We start from the raw sequence: 15,587 nt of genomic DNA, 5'->3' as shown, positions 1-15,587 counted from the left end.
ACGCGCTTCTCGGTCTTCACGATGGCACCTGTTGCCAGTCGTACCTCCAGAAGAGTTCGAGGTACATTTACCTCCTCGAAGTCAAGACTCGACAGGCTTCGTAGTCGAACAAAGTTGCTCGACGCGCCTGAATCTACCAAAGCTCGAAGAGAGTCACTCGCTCTCTTCGAGTAAACCTTCAAGATGACTAGGTTCGGCCTGTCATCTTGTTTCTTACAGTGAGAGCTGGTCTCACTGGGGGCTGCAGTCCTCAGTGTCGCGTGCCCGATGTCGGTACGCGCGACTGCATTACCAGTAGGGCGCCCCGCGCCTACTGGATGTTCGCGTTTTTTGTTGGTCCGCGGCGATGCCTAGCATCGCCACGACGGCCACCTCCAGGGGGCATGGGAGCTGTGCACTCCCGTGCAAAGTGACCGATCCTTCCGCAACGGAAGCATCGCACGTTACCTCCCTGCTGCTGGTAACCAGCAGTTGTTGCATTCGAGAGGTCCATTGGTTCTGGACCTCCCGGCCTCGCTACCGGGCGCGGTTGCGGCCTCGGCACGCTCGCATGCAGCTTAGCCTGCCGCGGGCTAAACTCTTCTTGCATGGCAAGAGTGATCGCAGCTTCGAGAGTACTCGGGTACTCTCGGAACAGATAGGTCTTCACAGGCCCATCGCTAAGCCCTTTCATGAACGTGACGACCTTGGTCGCCTCGTCAATCGGGTTAGTCACGATATTTGATACCAAATATCGTGCGCGCTGCGCGTAAGCATGGACGTCATGCTTACCCTGCTGAAGGTCGAGGAACTCCGCCCTCGACCGGAACTCGTTTTGCTGGGGCTCAAACGCTTGTTTGAGCTCCTCTTTGAACACTTCGTACGTGCTGAAGCACGTAGGATTGGAGAGTCGGCGTCCATACGCCCAACTCCTTGCGCGTCCGCCAAGGCAGGACATGGCGAACGCGACCTTCGACAGCGGGTCGACGATGCGTCGAGCCGCTATGGCTGTGTCGAGTTCGACAAGCCATCGGAGGAGAGGCTCGCCCTCTCTTCCCACGTAATTGCTTACGCTCAACTTTAATGGTTGAGCACGCGGTGTCGTCCCTGACGACGCCGTCACTGAGGAAGCAGCGTCACGCTGCTCCTTCATGATGAACCCCAGAGCAACACCATGTTGCTCCGTCGGCGATAGCGTACGCAGCATTGTAGCTATCGCCGCATCTCCAATGACTGTTGACAGTCGTTGGAGGGCCTCCCACTCTGGGTCGGACAGTTGGGGGCAGTCAGCGCGTGCAACATGCGTTGCAGGCGTGTTGGAGCTCTCCATGGGCACCTCCGTGCTCATGTGGTTCTCGGCTCCGCGTCCGTACGCCGCGTACGAACGTCAAGCAGTCGGTCGTTGGACGGACTACAAAGTGCTACCAGGTGTAGTGGGTCTAACTTGACTCACTACTTTAGCTTACACGTTGCGCAACGTGTATGAGGAAGCGTAAGTACTTAGTAATTACTTAGGTTAATTATATTTGAGTACACAAATATAAGTTAACTTAGACAAGACTCCAAGTAGCTAGTTTAAGGTAAAATGAGAACTGTATTGCTTGTAAATTGATCTTCCTCTAAAATCTGCTAAAAACTGTTTATCATCTATGAAAGGGATGGCAGCGGCTGGCTGTCAGAGCCCCGCTAATATGCATGTCTCTGATTGGTAGAAAGATGCTGCTTTCTACCAATAGGATCTTTGGGTATGTGTGGACCACTCACTGTGGTGGTCCACTTCAATGTATCCATCGGTGTGTCTTACACCAATGTGAGGAAGTATCCAAAACTTTTAACAGATAACCTATCTGTTAAATTCACAAGTGGCTTGCAGCCACTTGTACGTGTAACCCCGTTACAATTTCCTTCGGTTTCTGCAAATTCTCGTGGATCTTAGACACCTGCTGCAAGTGTACTCATTCATCAGTGTCCTCGACATTCGATGATTCGCCAAGCGCGAGAGTCTTCGACGTAAGATAGTCGGCAGCCTGGTTGAATTCACGTTTCACATGAATCAGCCTTACTGACTTGAACCATGTCTTCAACACCTCGTACTCAGCTAGCTTCCTCTGTAGGTTTGGCTGGTTACAGTAAAGCAGACCTTGCGCTTGCTGAATCGCGATCCTGGAGTCACCAACGACCACAATATCCAGGATGCCGTGCTCGAGCGCCAGAGAGAGTCCCTTCAGAAGTCCGTGATATTCTGCATCATTCACGGTCACATCTTCCAGAATGAATCCTCGCGCATCTAGTACTTCCCATCCAGGAACTTGCCACAGGATACATCCGCAACTTCCCTGGCGCGTAGACGTCTTCGCGGCTCCATCGAAACTCAGGATATGACCTTCGTAGTCTGCTTCCAGCATCTCCAAACTGATGGGTACTGGTAGTTTGACACGCCCCTTGGCCGGAATCAGGTTTTCAGCGACTTCATCCAGATGCTCTCGAGGTGTGATCCCTGCACCCAGGATTGCAGCCAACCCATCCTCGTCACGTCGCACTCTACGTATCTCCAGGTTCCAATGAGACAAATTCAGGCCCCACTTGACCGTTCGGCCGTCAGCTGACTGCGATGTGAGTAGCCGCTTCAGCACAGAGTACCGAGTGTGCACGATGATCTTGGGACTGGGTTCAACCAGAGTGCGAAATAATTCCAGGACTCTCAGGATGGCAATCACTTCCTTTTCTGCGATGTGATACCTCAGTTCGGCATCGTTCACGACACGGCCCGTGAATTGGACGGGGTGCACGATCCCCTCGTACTCCTGGCCTAGCACCGCAGAGGCCGCCCAACGGTCAGGGTGCCTGAGCAGCGGAGTCGAGACGATCTTGCGTTTCAGGATTTCGAACGCCTCCTTGGCTCTGGACAAGTCTCGCCTGGATTTCACTTGTTCTTCCGTCAACTCATACAGGACGGCAGCGGTTACGGAGAGGTCTTCGATGAACTTATTGTAATAGTTCAGACTTCCCAGGAAGCTCTGCACTCCCTTGAGTGTCGACGGGAAAGGTAAATCCTGGACTCCCTTGGCAATATTGGGTGTCGCCCGAATTCATTCGGCACTAATTTCGTGCGAAAGGTACGGCATAGACAACTTTCCAAATTCGCTCTAAGGAAGACTCACAGAGATATTCCAGTAGCGCAAGCGGAAGAGCAGGGCGTTCAAATCCAGGCACAACTGCTCCCAGGTGGGCGCACCTTGGGCAATGTCGTCGATATACGAGCTTCGACCAAGTATTGGCCCCATTTGGGGTGGTGCCGGGATATTACGCTGAAACACCGTCATCTCGTCCGTCAGAACCGGAAGGTCAAGCGTCGTTTCGGCTGAAATCCTGGGTTCACCTGGGTTCAATCCCAGGAAATCCAGGACATCTTGGTCGACTTTTGCTTCCTCTTCCGGCGAGAGTCTTACAAAGCCCCACAAGCAGTTGTTGAGTACCGCCTGGTAGATTAGGGGTGCATTCTTCAAGCCGAACGACATTCGAACCCACTGGTAGTGACGCATAGGACAGATGAACGCAGAGATTAACTTAGCTCGCTCTGTCATTCTGACGGCCCAAAATCCACTCGCCATATCCAGACTTATAAACCACATTGCCGACTCAAATCCAATCAGGAGCGGCAACGGGTAATGGGACAGCTTGATGAATCCGTTGACCACGCGATAATCGATACACATCCGGATGTCAACGCCATTTTTCTTCAGGACTATGACAATCGGAGAAGCCCAGGCCGACGTCGATATTTCGATCAGCCCAGTCTCCAGGGGTTTCTTCAGAAGTTCAAACACCTTCATCAAGAGGTGAGGTGCAATAGACCATGGGCGCTGGGCAACAGGATTAGCGTCGCCAACATCCAGGTCGCAGACCACACCCCTGGCCGGCGCGGGTGCCGCGTTGCCGTAACGCAGGAAGATTTTCCGATGATACTCCAGCATCCGTCTCAATTGTGCGTCCATTTCGGGCGTCGTTTTCCCAGGAACTCCGACGTCAGCCTCCTCGATCTTGCACTCGGGTGTCAGGTCCTGCAACACAGGAAGCATAACCAACTGGTCTCGCAGCTGTGAGAGCAGCTCACTGCCTTCACGCATGTACACCGCGGGTTCATAGTCGAGATCCTCAGTGGTAACCCTCAGGCAACGGTCGTAATCCTGCTTCAACTTCTCGAGCGGGGTCCCTGACATGTCAGAGATCGGAATGTCCCAGTATTCATCTAGAGACTGCTGCGAATCGTCGTCATCGTCGGGTACATCCAGGATTTTACTAGACACACCAGGATCCGGGCCGGTGAACTCAGGGTCGTCTTCACTACCAGTTGTCACCACAATGTCCTCTCCAGTGGTCTCCGCCTCACGTGTCCTTGCTTCGGCTTCTTGTGGAGTGACAACAATTTCACGGGCATCTCCATCCGTCTGAGTCGCAGTATCTTGAGCGAAGCGCACGCGCCGAAGAATTGGCCTTGGAAGCACTGCGGCAAGCATGGCTCTGTCAGGACCGCCTTCAGGTCGAGGTAGGATTCTGAGTGGCCACTGATACGCTGGCGTCTGAGTGCACCGCGGTTCTGGCGTGGAGTCCTGGAGCTCGGCGAGTCGTCACATACGCATCTTGGCTTCAGGGGACGGCACATTCTCTAAGATAGATACTTGCCAATCCCGATAGGCTGAAGACCCTGGACGCACAAATCGACCTGCTCTTGGGAAGAACCCGTACTCCACAATTCTAGCGACAGGGGTCCGCGTGTCAATCCAGACGTTCTTATCCGAAATGTTCACCACTCGTACAGCCACTGGCCAGGATTTCGCTGCATAGGTGATTTGAGTAACCCAGCGATCTCCTCGTCCAGCCCACACCAGCTCACGCTGGGGATTGGTCTGGCCATACTGAATTCGAACCACCGCATCTTCTCCTGGTCGCAGATACAGACTGCGCTGGAGGTTCACCGGCAAGTCAACTCCTGTGCGGACTCCAGGCGACCATCCACACATGACAATCGTCTCTTCATCTGGTAGTGTCACAAGACCTTCGCGAACGCTAATCCTCAAACCAGCTGCAAACATGAAACTCATACCCAGAAGTACATAGATCCCTTTGCCGATATTTGCAACCCAGACATTCAGGATATACACCACCCTCGGACCGACGGTGATCTTTACCTCAGCGCTTGCACCAATGTATGTCGGGACGCCTCCCATTCTGGAAACCTTGGTTTGTTTGTGCGACTTGAGGTTGAGTCCCAACTTACGCGCTAAGTCGAAACTCACAATATTCACAGTCGCACCGGTATCCAGGAGGTTTTTCGTCCGACAGTCATTTACTGCACCGTGCACCATCGCAACATCACGTTTCTTTGGGTCAGGATTGTGGTCTTCCCACCACCCGTAGCGCTCTCCAAGATTCAGCTTGTACTCCACAATTTCATCAGAGTTAGCTGCGTCAGGGTGCGGTCCATCAGGGAGCGGGAATTCTGAACACGTAGTTGAATCCTGAATCAAAGTGGCCATGCATTTTTGGTTATCTTGGGTCCTTGCTCTCAGCTCCGGGCCTACATACACTAGAACACATAACGCTGGGGCCTTCTTCTGCCCGGCGCGTACTGGGTCCCCACCCAGCGGGCTTATTGGTTTAACGACCTCCCAGAATTTGCTTCGCCATCGAGGAGTTTATCCAGGATTTGGCTCGGCATGTCCTTCAGTGCACCTTAGCGGGCGAGTTTCTTCACAGCTTCTAGCGTCTTCCAGTCTTCACACGTTTTTCCAAGATGTAATTTGCCACAGTTCCCACACGGTTGGGCACGACACATGTGTGTCGGATGGCCCACGTCCAAGCATCGGTCACACTTCATGTCCTTCCAGCAGCTGTTTTCTGGATGCCCCCACTTGCCACATTTCTCGCAGTACTTGTCCCAATTCGGGTTGTCGCGGCGCTGCGAGCGGTAACCAGAATTCGCTCCAGATACCTGGGCAGGTGGACGCCAACCCATGTTATCCATCACATGATAGACTTCATTCGCCACAGACTGCGTCCATTCAGCACCGCTCACACCTGGAGTATTTCCATTCCCAGAGGAGACAACGTCATCTCCACGAGTTTCGCGGGTCGATTCTGGATTCACGTTGGCATCCCGGGTCGAAATCCTGAGATCGGCGTTGTTATCTTGGAAGTGACCGCGTTCCTCAAACTCCTCGCTCACCTCAGAGTCAGAGTCATCGCCCCTGGTCACAAAGGCACGTCCTGGGCGCTTTGCCCTGAAGCGTCCTTGCGGGATGTTGTCAGCTCTGAAGTCCCGTGTCCTGGATGTAGGTGCATCCTGGTCACTCCGACTCCAAACATCTTCGTCCTGCTCCAAGGCGTACTCCAAGTCGGCGACACTCCTGAATCTCTGGCCTTGCAACGACGTCTTGAGTCGCGTGTCCCTGAGTTTCGTGATGAATCTTCGGATATGTTTCTCCAGGCGCTTCGATGACTTGCGGAAATCGATTTCAGCCTTGCCAGCCGCAGAATTCAACCGGTAAAAGAAATCCAAGGCGCTCTCAGAGTTCTTTGTCTCCATCGTGAAATAACATTCAGAGTATGACGAGCGCGCCTTGCAGAACTTCTTCTTGAATGCCGCCGATAATTCCTTCCAGTCACGCCGAGTGTGCTTCGGCAACTGATTGAACCAGTCGCGCGCAGCTCCCGAGAGTTCAACTTGAGTTCCTGAATTCGCATCTTGGTGGACCATCCTCCTTTCGCAGCCATATTCGAGAAGTGCTCCCACCCGTGTACGCGTTCCCTGAGTGAGTGAGGCCTTGGTATCGAACTCAATCAGAGTGTTCGAGTTGATGTACGGTCGGAACGTCAAGAGCGTAGTGCCCCCCTTGGCCGTAGCTGCTGTCGTCAAGTTCACACCGGGGGCCTCATTCGAGCTGTCATCGGAACTGCCAGAAGACGAGTCGTCGTCGCTGGACTCGGAGCTTGTGTCCGAGTCTGAAGGCGGGTCGGAATCGTGGCGGTTCTTCTTCTTGGACGTCTGCCTCCTGGCCGGCGAGCGTTTAGAGTCCTCGCCTCGGCCCTGCGGAACACCGGAGTCCGTTCTCCTCCTGGGTGCAGATGTCTTCGCCACGGTCACAGAGCTTGCTTAACCTCCGTCGTCACCTTGGCCTCCGTCGCGCCATGCTCCTGCTTCTCGTGCTTCGCGCGGCGCGAAGTGTCGGTGGACTGCACGACGGTCGCTCGCAGTTGAGCGGCGGCGAATGCGGAGGTGTTCTTCAAGCCAGCTGTCGCATGTCACTTACGTGCGACACTTGCGTCATCACTGATTACACCACTGGATACTGGACTCACAGTTGCGAATTCAGGGTCCTGAACTCCACCAATACTGACTCGAGTTGCCAAATCAGGGGCGGCCGTTGCACGAAACGCTTGAACTTGGGACAAGGTTGCACGAAGGTAGCGCAACTGTCCGGTGTGGAACCGTTGCAAATTCTGAGAAGTTTCTCGCTCACGGTCTCGTTCGGCCTCGACATCCTGGACTTTCTTCTCCAGGGCAGACACTTGTTCCTTCCAGGTCGCGTGAATCTCCGAGGCCCGGCGTGCGCGCTCTGCGTCGGCTTCGGCCTCGCGCTTCTGCAAGCGCTCCGCGTAGGTGTCGTCCAGGCGCGCAGCTTCGGCTGAATTCCAGGCCGAACCCTGGGTGCGCGTTGCATCCTGGGCTTGGCGGACCTCTAATCCCTGCGCGCGCCGTTCGGCTTCACCTCGGGCGATCTCCGCTTGGACCAATCGGTCAGTGAGCTCCTGGATCTGGTGCCGCGCTTCCAAGTCGCGCTGCTCCCTCAGGCGCTCACGCTCCAAGGCATCCAGACGCTCTCGGGCCAGAAACTCGCGCTGCTCCTGCTCCATACGGGCCTGCCACTCCTGCTGTTGTCGCAAGACATTCAGCTCGATTTGGGCAGGCCCAGATCTCGCGGACGCGGAAGAAGCTGACGCAAGACGTCTGGATTCACCCGAGCGACTGGAGGCGGCCGACATCCTGAATTCGCCGAGCGTCGAGCGCGTACCTCGCTCTTAGAGCTTCGGTGTTGACTCCGCTCATCGCCGCTGACGTCGCCAGTGTCGACGGGCGCGGAGGAAGCTGGAATCCTGGATGCGTCGCGCTTTGGAATCCTGACATCGGCGTCAGAGTGCACGGACGGCGCCATCTCGACGTCATCCTGGTCGACCGGCACGAGCCGCGGAGGGATGAATGTCCGGGTGACTTGGAATCCAAGATCACCAGCGACCGCGACACCGCCAGAATTCTGGGCAACCAGCACCAAGGCTCCAACCCTTTGACCAAGCGACATCATCGACGAGGATGAAGAGCTGCCGCGAGACACTTGCGCGCCTGAGGCGGTGCTCTCGTCTGACGCTCGCGAAGTGCCGAAGTTGGAATCCTGACGCGAGGTACCAGCCGAAGACTTGTACGCCGGCAGTGAAGACAGCGATGGCGTGGACCACGCTGACGGGGTCGTCGGGACTTGCGGCCAAGGTGGTCCAAGCTGAGTGCGCTTGGACTGCGGCTCGCTGTCACTCGACCCTCGTGGGCTCCGTGATATCCTGAGTCCAGTCACCCTGAACTTCAGGACGAACTGTCGCCCGAGTAGGTCCGCGTCGTAATCCGTCATCAATAAATCACCGTCTTCATCTTCCGTGTGGTAATCCAGTCTTGGCGGTCCTTCTGGCGCAGGTTGATCTTCAGGCGCAGCGTTCACCTTGAAAGGCACTCCGGCCACCACAAGTCTCCATTTGACAAGCTCCGCCGTGAGGAAATTCTGGATCTCCTTCATGACAGAGCGTACCATGCCGTCTGGAATCCTGGATGCACGTGTCGTGGACCATTCCGGAATCAAGTTGACGAACTCGAATCCTGCCTCAAAGAACAGAGTCGGAAGGATGGCGACACACTCGCGTGGCGTCATTACGTTCAGAGGATTCTGAGTAGCCGTGAGATCCTGGGCCCCACCAACGCCCCACCGGGCGAGGTGAAATTCAGAGATCCAGGCATCATCCTGACTCGTCAGAGCCGACCGCCACTTGAGGTAGTCGCCGGTCGCGTAGGCCGCAGCGAAATACGCATTAGCGTCCGGTTTTGGAGTCGGCCACTCATAGTCGACTCTTGGGGGCGTCACCTTTCCAGGTTTCGCGTCTTCCCAGCGTCGAACCTCACGTCGTGCGTACATTACCGTCCGCTCTCCATCCAGCACCGGTGCTCCCGATTCTGGAGTAGCCTCAGCAGCATCCTGGACGTTGCCTTCCGGTGTCGTCCTTGGCGCAGCTCGTGAACTTGGGGCCGGAATCCTGGGTTCAGGTGGTGCGGACCCAGACTTCACAAGTGAATCCTGGATTTTCGCCTCCTCCTTCACACACACGGGCTCCGACTTCACTTCCACCACAGACTCGTCCGAAGATGAAGACTCCGAAACCAAGTCCGTCACCTCCGGGGGCTCAACCGCATTGGCGCCTCCTTCAGACGCCTGAGCACCACCCTCGCGGGCGTGCTCCTCCGGGACGTCAGGATTCTGCAACCCAGGATTCGCCTCCGACGAGCCTTGAACCTTGGACGAAGCTTGGTCATCCTGGGTCGGCGGCTCGTTAGCCGGCTACTCGTGAATCGAAGACGCCTCGACGTCCCCACCTTGCGCTGCGTCGCTCTCACGAGCTGCCTTCCTCGCCTTCCGAGCATCGCGGACGACTGTTTCCAGGTCCTTGTGCTCTTCAGGCTCCAAACCTTGAACACGACGTGACTGACGCGCCGCACTACCGCGTCCCCCGTCATCACGTCCAGCCTTCTTCGCCCCTCGTCCTCCAAGCATCTTCGACACTTGAAGTTGACGGGCACTCAGCCGATCTTCAACAAAATCCTCAACAATCGAATCCGGGCACGCGCACCAGCTGAGGCGAGGCCGATGAAACCTTGATCGCCCAGGGGTGTTTTGTAAGCGTAGCCCAGGAAAATACTGGGAGTCAACAGAAGAAGAATAAAACCCAGAGTGCCGCAAAGCAAACCCTGAATTTCACCCTCCCTTGTTTGGCGTGAGTACCTTTCGTAATCCCTGTCGGCTCGTTTATCTTCGACGGAACGGCACTTCACCGGAGTTGTAAATGTAGCCTTTGAAGAAGCGCTGAGGTGCACGACTAATCCAGAACGCGTCCTCGATGCTGAAGGCAACCCAGAATTTCAGATCACCCGAACCCAGAATATCACGAATTCAGGATCCAGGATTTCACTTCCACTCTGGGTGAAGCTTGGAACTCAGAAGGCACCTTACCCAAGTGCTCTCTAGCCCGATAACCAACAAATACAGAGTATACAACACTACAACTAGCCGTCACTTATTCTTTTGGACCCTCGGACAGTGGGTCACTCACACACTAGGCTCACTCGAGTCTGGAATCCAGGCGCCTAGCTCCCCTGAATACTCGCCAATACGCGCACCACCCTCAATTAAGAGGGAAAATACAATCACTATCAGTTAACCTTCCCGTCACACGCAGCAGTCAATACAATATCCTGGAGGCGACTACTTAGCACTCCAGAACACAATCGGGAACATGAAATGGGCTACCACGAGCACAGCAAGTGACCCAACTAGGATATGAAATAGATGGATCACCCCAGGAAGCACAAGGCGTCTCTGGTCACCACCTAACTGGACTTAGAGTAGGTGGAGCTCACACAGACGACTCGTCCTTGTAGTCGATGTGCCCTTAATGTCCCGCGGTCGTAGTCTCGGGTCCTCCGGATTTCCATCGGCAGGCTTGGCCGAAGTCACTTGCGCGTTACAGGGAAAATTGAACTCTGTTTTGGTTATCGACTACACTATCACTTCTCTCTTCTGCACTCTTCTTCGGGCAAATGTCTTCGGTTCATTATGCTTCGGGTCGAATATCTTGGCGTCAGTATACCTTGGGTTCAGAGGTCCTGACTAGTGACGACTTGGTCGTCGCACCTTCGTCGTGGGTTAACAAATGACTTGGTTTCACCATGCAGCGAGTCCGTTGTCTTGGTTACAGTATAGTGTGAGCACTCTCCTTCTTCTCTTCGAAAAAGTCGAGTCGACAGGTCTTAGTGGATTCTCGACTGTTCTTCAAGCCACACATCACTTGATTGCAAACTGGCCTCAAACTGGCTCCAAACTTGCTTCGCATTCACACTCAGGATTCCACTTGGTATCTTGGGTGATTCTTGGAATCTTGGCGTAATTTGGTGAATCTTGGATGTCGGCTTGGGAGATACTTGGTTTTAGTATAGGGCGTCTGGATTCACGGTCCAATCCCAGGATTCCATCTTGAAATCCTGGGGCACTTGTCTTCACACAAGTGAATCTTGGGTTTCCGTGGTGCACTCTGGTGCAAACTCTTCTTCATCACAGACTAGCATGTATCTCCACAAACATCAACTTGTACGGCTTCCAGCGCGTGATCATGGTGGTGGTAGTGGGTGTTTCTTGGTACTTGATCCATCTTGTCGCTCTGGACCACAGCAAGACGAGGTGTACTCTGGGATACGTTCTCCAGAGACACTTTGCGCCAGCCTTTAGGCACTCGTCGTAAGGGAAAGTCCGGTGGATGGACTGAATGCACTTGTTGAATCCTGGGTGTGCACGCCCAGGATTTCACACTTCCAGCCGGTTGGGCCCATCTGCGGTCAGGCGCGGGATTCCTTCCACAAGAACACGCCCCATCCCTGTCGCCACTCATGTCACACGGGTACGGCCGCGCCGCATCCTCTCTCTCCACCAATCACAACTCAATATAGACTCCAAGTCAAACCAGTGACGGTTCGTCGTCAGCGAAAATCTGGGGCCGCTATGTGTCACTGATAGAACGCCGCATCACAGTCGTCGTCCCAGTGGAAGGCGATCTCCTTTTGCTTCAGACGTTCCAGCGGCGCTGCGATCATAGCATAATCTGGAATATACCTCCGAAAGTAGCTCGTCGGCCCAAGGAACGCACGCAGCGTATCTTGATTCGGGCATGCGTATCGCTACCGATATACGCTTCCAACGACCGATCATACAGCGTTGGTATTGTTCTGGACATCAAAATAGAAGGTTAGTAGCTCACAAAGCCTAAAAATATTCTCATTCTCATTATAGCTACCAACCAATCGTATCACGACTAAATCTGATGAAGGCCGAGGAGTCCGATCGACTTTCTCCACGAAGTCAGTTTCCGCTCGCAGTTGTCGCTAGTGTTGGTCTTGGATGCGCATCGCTGGTCACGCCGTTGGCTTGGGAACCGCCATTCAACAGTAGCGAGGCCCGAGATGCACTTGTAGCACCTGTAACTTGCCTAACTAGACAGCCGCCGCGCTGTCGGCCGCACAACGACAAATGAGCACCCGGATGGAACCACTGCGCCGACGATGATGATGGTGGACTCTACTTGCAACAGCATATCCAATGGTTGGAGGGATCTGAGTCCTGGATCCAACCTGAGTCCTAGATATGCTTTGGATCTGAGACTGTGGCCTGGCGGAGGTAATCAATAGACACAAAAGGGAGATAGACAGGCCACGTAGAGTCAGTAGACAGTGATGGTAAGATAGGATCCATAGGAATGATAGGACTTGGGGATTGGACCGGACTTAACGGTAAATCAGAACCGAATTTGCTTTGGACACCACAAGACCTCCCTCCCTCGCCTGGATCCGGGAACTACATTGGCCCTACATGGCGTAGAGAGGGTTAACGGTAGGAGATCTAGTGTTGGTTATTAATTCTGGATAATATATTGGCCAGATCCAACCTCCTAGTGATCCATCCTAAGCCTAATCCCCAGATCCACCAGAGTTCTCGACTTGGCCGGTGGATCCCTTCGGCTCTCGCAACCCAAGATCCTGTCGTAGGAGACGGCAAGTACAACAAAGAAAGACCTACGAAGGCAAGGAAAGGCGCCACAACACATACAAGGCACCTCTACGGCCGGATACAGATCCAGGCCGCCAGATCCAAGTACACGGGTATTGGATCTGGAGTATATACCGCGAGCAGAGTGAGGATTTCCACACTGCTCCACCCGGATCCCCGCGTCTCGCCAAGACAATCCTTCTCCACCGCTTGGACTCATCGGAAGCTACCAGAAGAGATCCAGCCCTACCGACGGGTACACAAGGTGAGAAGTTCTGCACAGATCACGGATCATCGGGGGACCCCCTCCATTAGTCGGTGTCCGGGCACTGTTGGGATGTTGGATCTAGCGATCTCCCAGATTTCGCGGATCCCGCTACACCACACTGCTGCCGCTGCTGCTGCTGTGTACAAGAAGGCATCGCATGCTGCGACGCAGCACGCTCGAAACCCCGCCACTTCGGTGCCTGCCTGACGGATGTGCAGCCTATTCCGGGCGCATGACGGCGAGAACGAGGACGCTTAGCGTTACAGGACAGTGCCGCCAGAGCTAGCGACCCATCCCAGCAGCCGCGACTAGCTAACCGCAGCAACGTCAGCGACCGAAGCTCACCGGAGGGGGCTGATTAGAATGCCGTGAATAAAAAGGAGGACGCCGCTCACTTGGATTCAGAATGGGTGCGTGGCGCCGACCCCTGTTATACTCATTCGCGAATCTGCACTGGGCCTACCATTTCCGGTGAAAAAAGCCTACCAGATCCAACCACCGCGGCGACCACCTTGTGTCACCTATGTAGTGGGCCTGCTTTGGCTCACTACTTTAGCTTACACGTCGCGCTACGTGTATGAGGAAGCGTAGGAGTTTATTAATAATTTGGATTAATTATACTTGAGTCCACAAGTATAATATAAATCAAATAAAACACCAAATAGGTAGTTTAAGGTAAAATGAGAACTGTATTGTTTGTAAATTGATCTTCCTCCTAAATCTGCTAAAAACTGTTTATCATCTATGAAAGGGGTTGACAGCGGCTGGCTGTCAGAGCCCCGCCAACATGCACGTCTCTAATTGGTAGAAAGATGCTGCTTTCTACCAATAGGATCTTTGGGTAGGTGTGGACCACTCATTGTGGTGGCCCACTTCAATGTATCCATTGGTGTGCCTTACACCAATGTGAGGAAGTATCTAAAACCTTTAACAGATATTTATCTGTTAAACCATAAGTGACAATTGTCATGCACAAGTGACAGTTGTCACTTGTGACCGTTTTCATGCACAAGTGATTGTTGTCACTTGTGTGTGTAGCCCCGTTACAACCTAGGCCTGCCCCGGGACGAGCCTTGGTAGCGCCGGCGCGCGAAGATGCGCACTGCTTCCTCAACGAGGAGGACGAGCTGGAGGTGCTGGGCGTGCAGCGCGAGCATTTCCGGCACAAACAGCGTATCACCTCGGATGACGTGCGCTTCGTAGTGCGCGCCGTCCCGGTTTGCGACGGCGCCGCGTCCATCCCGCCGGACTTCCTGTCGGCACACTGGATCCTCGGGTTCAAGCGTGCCCATGGTTTCGCGCTGCTCAGCGGCAGCGGCGCCAGCTTTCCGCTTGGGTTACCAGAACGCATCGGTGGCAGACGCCACCGCAGCTTCGCGCGCTGGTAGTGCGATGACGAGCGAGACAGTAGCGGAATTTCGCGCTACCACACCCGCCCGGACTACGACAGCGCTTCACCGCCGCAGCAGGCGCGACGCCAACACTATCCACAGCAGCAGCAGCAACGTCGCTCGGTGGCGTGGACGACCACTGAATGGCCGCCCTGTGGGACCAGCGTGAACCCGCAGCTGACAGGGAAGACCTCGGCTCCAACACCAGCAGTAGGAGCGGGAACGGCACCACAACCGTAACCAGCAGCAGCTCCAGCAACAGTACGAGGTGAGGATAATCCTCCTCCGCTTCTACCAGCAGAAACAGCTACGACTCGTCGCAGGAGAGCGCATCCAGCGAGAAGCGCGGCTACAAGCAGAGTCACACAGTCCCGCCCGAGACGTGGGAGAAGGCCGTCGCGGCCGTGGAGCAACACGGTATGAATTTGCGCGCTGCCGTCAACATCTACGGAGTGCATTGTGCGGCGTTGTACCGACAGTTGAAGTAGCGCACTCAGGGATGACTGTCATCCAAGGGCAACAACGAGTACTTCTACTCAAGCGATGAGGCTGGAGCCATGCGCTTGGCGGTAGCCCTTGCGGAGCTCAGCGTGCTCATGGCATTTGGCAAGCTCATGAAACTCGTGGAGACCACCGCGCTACGCAACATGCCGACTATTTATGCGCCGAACGCGCTCAGGCTGATGGTGCGTTCCCAGACGCGCAACGAGTAGTCCATCCTGCGTTTTATCGTGAACTGGCCACCTCCATTGCTGTCGATTCCGCCGGGCACCAGTGCTAGTCTCAATCATTTCGAGCACCGGGGCTTCGACTACGGGGTCAATTATTCGTCATCCGCTAGCTTTCGGCGGCCATTTTCGAGAGGCGTGCGTGGCTCGGCAACAACAGCAGCAGCCGCTGCAGCACCACCGTCTCTGTTTGTTCCACCCGCTCGCGTGGGCTCCTTCTTGCTCGTCTCTCATCAACGGCGACAATAAAATTTGCAGGTCCTTTCTGCCGAATATAACCATTGACAGAAGCCCCCTGCGGTCCCCGGACATTAAT

At 54.8% G+C, this 15,587-nt stretch overlaps 4 protein-coding genes across 4 annotated transcripts; 1 reads left to right on the top strand and 3 right to left on the bottom strand.

Annotated features, from left to right (window-relative positions):
• Positions 1-310: 310 nt before the first annotated feature.
• Positions 311-1,327, bottom strand: IUM83_05755 (uncharacterized protein; the record flags this gene model as incomplete). The annotated part of the gene is made up of 1 exon (XM_067929911.1): positions 311-1,327. The coding sequence occupies one exon, from the start codon at positions 1,325-1,327 to the stop codon at positions 311-313; it is 1,017 nt and encodes a 338-aa protein (XP_067798068.1).
• A 607-nt stretch (positions 1,328-1,934) lies between these two features.
• IUM83_05754 (reverse transcriptase) lies at positions 1,935-4,496 on the bottom strand (the record flags this gene model as incomplete). The annotated part of the gene is made up of 2 exons (XM_067929910.1): positions 1,935-3,041; positions 3,141-4,496. 2 exons carry the CDS (start codon positions 4,494-4,496, stop codon positions 1,935-1,937), a joined length of 2,463 nt encoding a protein of 820 aa, XP_067798103.1.
• Positions 4,497-5,713: 1,217 nt separating this feature from the next.
• IUM83_05753 (uncharacterized protein) lies at positions 5,714-9,845 on the bottom strand (the record flags this gene model as incomplete). The annotated part of the gene is made up of 5 exons (XM_067929909.1): positions 5,714-7,066; positions 7,150-7,271; positions 7,500-7,911; positions 8,052-9,598; positions 9,668-9,845. 5 exons carry the CDS (start codon positions 9,843-9,845, stop codon positions 5,714-5,716), a joined length of 3,612 nt encoding a protein of 1,203 aa, XP_067798104.1.
• A 4,380-nt stretch (positions 9,846-14,225) lies between these two features.
• IUM83_05752 (putative DNA-binding protein) lies at positions 14,226-15,256 on the top strand (the record flags this gene model as incomplete). Its single annotated transcript, XM_067929908.1, has 3 exons — positions 14,226-14,488; positions 14,845-14,995; positions 15,059-15,256. The coding sequence occupies 3 exons, from the start codon at positions 14,226-14,228 to the stop codon at positions 15,254-15,256; spliced, it is 612 nt and encodes a 203-aa protein (XP_067798105.1).
• Positions 15,257-15,587: the final 331 nt, after the last annotated feature.

Source organism: Phytophthora cinnamomi (genome assembly GCF_018691715.1).
Source record: "Phytophthora cinnamomi strain GKB4 chromosome Unknown Contig10, whole genome shotgun sequence".
Taxonomy (NCBI): Eukaryota; Oomycota; class Peronosporomycetes; order Peronosporales; family Peronosporaceae; genus Phytophthora; species Phytophthora cinnamomi.
The sequence above is the reverse complement of the archived record's forward strand: the minus strand, read 5'-3'. Positions and strand labels throughout refer to the sequence as shown.